The following is a 6,336-nucleotide window of genomic DNA, read 5'->3' as shown; positions in this document are numbered from 1 at the left end:
GCACTGACAAAGAATGAAGTAACTGCATTAAACATAAACATACTCATTAACTATTCTTCTGGAGAACCATAATAAAAATAAAATAACAATAATATAATTTCATTCAAGTCTGTATTTAGGTATTATTTACGGTGCACAGAGTACCTCGAAATCCTGGCTCCATTAATGGGCACGAATAAGTGTTCCGCCATAACTTGAATATCTGTCTCCGCGGAGAGGAAAGGTGGACGAAGCGATTAGAGCATTCATCCAGACCTGGTCTCCTTGGCCCAAGTAGGTAGTGGTGATGATGGGTGCTACACCGTGTACTTGGCCAGTGATATGCCCACGACCAATGTCCGTGCTTCCTTTCATGATGCGGATGGTCATGTAAGTACTCGATCTTATCATCACATTTGCCCAGAAGACGTAGGTGCCAGAAACGGGAGCTGTGAACATACCAGTGGCCTTGTTGTAGGCATTCCCTTGGTTGTAATCGACGGTGTCAAATTTGAAAGGTTTTTCACCAATCTGTTGGATGTCTGACTGTAGAGACACGCTGTAGGCCACGTCCGTTGCTTGAGCCGCTTGAAAACAAAGCATTTATGCTATTTAACACGTGATTACTTTATACTCGTGGGTCATTACTTGTTTATATTTCATGCACGGTAAATATCAATATATACACATGAGGAGAGGGTTAATACACAGGTAGAGACTATTGGCACAATGGCCGCCAGAAGAAGGGAAATTCAGCATTCACTACGTAAGTTAAAGCGGAAAATAGTGTTATCTGTTAGCTAAGGTACCAGCGGTTTTGTCAGTATTACGTTGAATCAATCAATGCGACATTTTTTTTTCTCATTTACAATGTGACACTGTACATTTTCAACTTGCATTTCAAGCTACGAATAGTGTGTTTCAGAGTATTTGCCAGTTGTGTCAAGCTTGCAACCCAAACCACAATTCATGAGAAATTGAAAATATAAGGCATCTGAACAGCAGTAAACAGTAGAACGTGAAATTGTAAATATACTCGGCGTCATAAATAAAGGTCCAGGCACTGGAAACATTATTTCTTATGAGTTGTAACATCTTTAGGTTTCCTCTTTGAAATATATACAACTAAATGTTTTACAAACTTTCTTAACAGTATCGAACAACACATGCAATGTCATAGTTTCGTTCTTTAACGTCCGATATGTTCTGTTGTAAATGGCACATGTTTTATTCAGATTGTTGATATGGAAATCCACCGATATGCATGTCGACAGGTCACAACAGTCTGAGATGATAGGTACATGATTAACACTGTGTTACGTAACACGTTCCTTAACGCAGCAGGACCCCGTTTCACAAAATTCTCGTAAGTCTAAGTTCTCGTAACTTTTCTCGCAGCATTCGTACCTCCTATCTTAAGTATATGAGTTACGAATGATACGAGGAAAGTTACGAGATCATAGGCTTACGAGAGTTTTGTGAAACAGTGCCTTCATCTTCAGGCAGAACACTTCAATGTTAACAATGTAAGGATATCCAGGAGCACCGTTCGTCGACAGCCAAACTCTTCTGTATACCACAAATACCACGTCTCAGACAGGTGCGATTGAGATTGGTTTCGTATACTCTTCACAGATGAAAGCGAATTCAATTTCTCGTCTCGATGGTCGGCACAGGATTTATCGTTATAATGGGGACTGAACCACAGATACAAATGCGGTCGCGCATGTCCGATTTGGTGGGACTCCCACTGGACATTCTCCACTGTACGTTCTCCACTGTACGTTGTCAGCGGTAATGTTTCCGGATATTGTTATCGGTACAGGATTCTAGATCCTATAGCAATGCCATTCGTACAAGCTATGCATGGCTGTTATATTCGTCAAGCAGCACCAGTGGATCTCCCAGGACTCCACAGAGCTCTAGTAGAGGAATGGCTATGCGATTCCGCAAGCTCTCCTTATCAACATGATGAGGAGCGTGAGAACAAGGTGCACCTGTGTCTTGAACGCGCAAGGAGAATACACAAGATATTGAATGACTTATTCCTTGCTAACCTGGACAGGGAGGGTATTGCAGCCCTCAACCAGGAGGCAGCCTGTCTTTCTCATCAGGCATGTACCACTTCCGATATTAATAGCTTAACCGACACATTATCTACATTATTATGCGACTCTGCCGTAAAATCATTTGGCCTCAGAAGAAAAGTAAAAAACGTATACACACAAAATCTGTTTGGTTTGGATACAAATGTAAGCTGGCTAGAAAAAAGTATCATCTAGCAAGCAAAATCCATAACCAGCACAGAAATCTTGCCAATAGAACAAAAATGTTAAATACGGCAAAACTGTACAGAAAGACATTGAAATTTTACCAAAAAAAAGATCTGATGAAAAGCTTCGTAAACAATTAAGTAAAATGAAGTCAAAACGACCAAAGGAATTTTGGAAGGTCATAAATTCTTTATCGAAAACAACTAAAGACGAACAAATTACTCTCGAAAAGCTTTCTGCTTTTTTCAAGGAAATTAACGATGGCCCAGACGAGGCTCTAGATGAAGAAGCTGCCGACGATATCAACGAAGACATCAACACAGCCATCACTCAGGAAGAAATATTAAAAGCAATAGACAATCTTAAAAACGACAAAGCCTGTGGCATTGATCATGTGTACAATGAACATATTAAGTCTTCAAAATGTAAACTCATTCCCACGTATGAAAAACTTTTTAATCTTGTGCTACAGACGGGTGTGTTCCCTGATAAGTGGTTAGTGGGTATTATAAAACCTATATATAAAAATAAAGGTAAGCAAGATGATCCATCAAATTACCGTCCTATAACGCTCTTAAGCTGTATCAGTAAGCTATATATTTACGTCTATCGTCAATAATAGACTAACCACTTTCGTTGAAAACACGAAGGTACTACTGGATAATCAAGCTGGATTCAGGAAGGGCTTTTCGACTATTGACCACATGTATACTCTTCATTCTCTCTCAGATATACTGCAAAAAAGTAAGCGTAAACTATTTTGCGCCTTCATAGATTTTAGTAAGGCTTTTGATAACGTTAGCAGACATATTCTTTGGAAAAAATCCTAAACTACAGTATCAATGGTAATATATTCAAAGTAATCAAATTTATGTACCAAGGTATTAAATCCTGTGTAGAACACAATGGCCAACACTCTCAGTATTTTTTATGCAAAAATGGTGTACGACAAGGAGAAAATCTATCTCCCATACTATTTGCATTGTATTTAAATGATTCCGAAAAATCGCTTCTTGGAAATAATGTAGATGGGGTAACAGTTACACTTGATGATGATAATGTGTACATATTTGTTCGGCTTCTTGGCTTATTATATGCTGACGATACTGTCATGCTATCAGATGATCCAAAAGAATTACAAACTTCGCTGGACTGCTTTTTGTTTAGAAAACAAATTAGCCATAAAGACACAAAAGACCAAAATCTTAATTTTAGGTAAAAAGAACCCGATAGGAAATTATAATTTTATGATTGGACATGATAGCATCGAGGTTGTGACCCAATATAAATATCTTGGCGTTGTTTTCAGTAAAACTCGTTCCTATGCAAATACCAGAAAATCTAATATTACCCAGGCCAATAAAGCAATGCATTTGTTGTATAAGCGATTAAGAAATATTGACATGTCCATAGAATGTAAACTCTATTTATTTGATTGCACTCTATGCCCAATCTTACTCTACGGGAGCGAAATATGTGGATTTGAAAATGTAAAAGCAATTGAAAGGATTCCGACTGACTTTATTAGATATATCCTAAACCTAAGACGCAGTACTCCAACATATATGTTATATCGGGAAACTGGGAGAGCACCTCTTGTTGATAAAATCAAACTGCGCATGTTGTGTTTCTGGTCTAGAGTAGTGTCAGGCAAATGTAATCCAACGTAAGCAGCACTATATCAAATATTATTAACAAATTCAGTAAAATACAACCACGGCTATAAATGGCTTAACTACATTAAAGCCACATTAGATAATATTGGTATGTCCAATATATGGCAATCTCAAGATATAGTCTCATTTTCCTGGTTCAAAAATGCAGTCCAACTTAGAATTTCAGACCAATCGCTACAACTGTTTAACAACCCGATGAGATCTTCCCCCAAAACTGTTATCTACGAATGTATGAAATCCCACTATGATATTTCTTTGCTGGATTAAATTAAATTAGGAACAAAGCACTGTAATACCTTTATCAAATTTAAAACTGCCAACCATAAATTACCTATTGAAAAAGGCCGCTGGGAAAATATTCCCTCAAATAAACGATTTTGTCCGCTATGCCCTTTCCAAAGAGGAGATGAGTTCCATTACTTATTTCAATGTAATAAACTTACTACCGCCAGAAATATGTACTTAAAGAAATATTTTATAAACAACCCTAACTATTATAAAATGTCGGCCCTTTTTGAAACTCACAATGTAAATCAATTACGAAATCTGTGTAAATTCCTTTCCATCATAATGTCGGTCAATATGAAATTATTAGCCCATCTATACATAATTGCTGGAGTTGTACCTTTCTAAGCCATAGTCTCCATTGTGATATATTTCTGTAAAATACCCAGATGATGCTTTACATGTATTTGTAAACTCACGGAAATAAAAAGGATGATGATGAATGACGGAGTGTTTCATGTTTGTCATTTTCAATATAGTGGGTTAATTAGTCTATACAACTGATGTTTGCTCATGCTCATGTGTGAACCTTTTTCTCTGAATGTCACGATGTGTCACATTTGTGAACACATTACACAGAATGACGACACTCTTTCTTCTATCGTTTCTGAGAAACGTTTCTTTACATGTGTTATATGTCATTTGGCCCTTTATTAATTACGCCTAGTATATAACATTCTATTTACTTTTTACACATTGTGTAACAATTCATTAAGTAACATCTCTATGCAGTTTTTCCACAATACATACGGTTGTCCTCATTAGCTGACCATCAGCATAGGACTGCTAGCACTGCAGATATACATCAGTCTTTTAACGGGTGGTGGGGTAGCAAAGTACTTAAGGCGTTCGTTAATAACGCCGGGGGTAGCAAAGTGGTTTAATTCCCCACATAGATACAATGTATGAAGCCCATTGCTGATGTGACCCGTGAAGGTCCCGGGGTAGCATAGGCCTTCAGCAACCCATGCTTGGAATAAAAGGCGATTCAGCTTGTCGTAAGAAGCGACTAACGGGACCGAGTGGTCAGGCTCGCTGACTTGGATGACACATGTCATCGGTTCCCAATTACACAGATCGATGCTCATGTTGTTGATCACTGGATTGTCTGGTCCAGACTCGATTATTCATAGACCGCCGCCATATAGCTGGAATATTGCTGAGTGCGGCGTAAAACTAAAACTCACTCACCCATTGCTGATGTCACCTGCTGTAGCATTGCTGTAATATTGCTTAAAGCGTCGTAAAACCATATCCACTCAAACACTTATTAAATTCTAAAAGTCGACATTTCGGTACTTACCAAGTGATAGAGAAATATTAGCGAGCAGAGTGGACTTCATCAATTCTTGCCTTGTTGCCATGGACTTCAGTTCTGTTGACAGACTAGCCACAGACCGTTCCAGGTGAAGAATATGGGTGAACAAAGTGCCCACAACACAATTCTCTGTGTTGTCCACTTCGGGCATGTTGCTGGCACAGGCAGCAAGAACAAACAGCGCCGACACAAGCAGTAAACGCATCCTGATCACTGGTCATGGAAAGCATACAGTACACCCCGGGGGGTGCTTTATAACCTCGTTTGAAAGTGCCAGTTTTACATCTGATATCATTTGTCCATTTTCACGTTGACATCCGCTTGTATTTGTCTCTTCCTGTTTAGAGTTGAGTAGCCACTTGAAATATAATTATGAAGTATGTGTTTTCAAAACATGTACTTGTGACATAATTAACCCGACTTGCCATGCCAAGGTTCAAAGGAAACAAAATTGAAGCACTTCCCCTATCCTTGTTTCAAAGATTCAATTTACCTCTTAGAATGATGACTTGTCTAAGGAGGCTTGTTCCCTGGCGGTGTTATTCCACAGTGCTTGAACTTGTTTCTGAAGGGCGCCATCATGTATTGGCAGAGTTTAGGAGCATATTGTCTACAATAGGGGCAGTGGGGTAGCCTATTAGCTAAAGCGTTCGCTCTTCACGCTGAAGCCCTGGGTTCGATTCCCTACATGGGAACAATGTGTGAAGCCCATTTCTGGTGTAACCCGCTGAAATTGCTGAAATATTGCTAAAGCGCCGAAACTCGTAGCTCACTCATTCACTCACTCCCCCAATGTCTACAGTAA

The 6,336-nt window shown here is 38.9% G+C and overlaps 1 protein-coding gene across 1 annotated transcript; it reads right to left on the bottom strand.

Annotated features, from left to right (window-relative positions):
• Positions 1-97: 97 nt before the first annotated feature.
• On the bottom strand, positions 98-5,770 carry LOC137298338 (uncharacterized). The gene is made up of 2 exons (XM_067830550.1): positions 5,517-5,770; positions 98-566 (listed from the first exon to the last, which is right to left on the bottom strand). Exons 1-2 carry the CDS (start codon positions 5,734-5,736, stop codon positions 163-165), a joined length of 624 nt encoding a protein of 207 aa, XP_067686651.1. The 5' UTR covers positions 5,737-5,770; the 3' UTR covers positions 98-162.
• Between the last annotated feature and the right edge of the window lie 566 nt (positions 5,771-6,336).

The sequence above is a fragment of the Haliotis asinina genome, chromosome 10 (assembly GCF_037392515.1).
Source record: "Haliotis asinina isolate JCU_RB_2024 chromosome 10, JCU_Hal_asi_v2, whole genome shotgun sequence".
NCBI classification, from domain to species: domain Eukaryota; kingdom Metazoa; phylum Mollusca; class Gastropoda; order Lepetellida; family Haliotidae; genus Haliotis; species Haliotis asinina.
The sequence above is the reverse complement of the archived record's forward strand: the minus strand, read 5'-3'. Positions and strand labels throughout refer to the sequence as shown.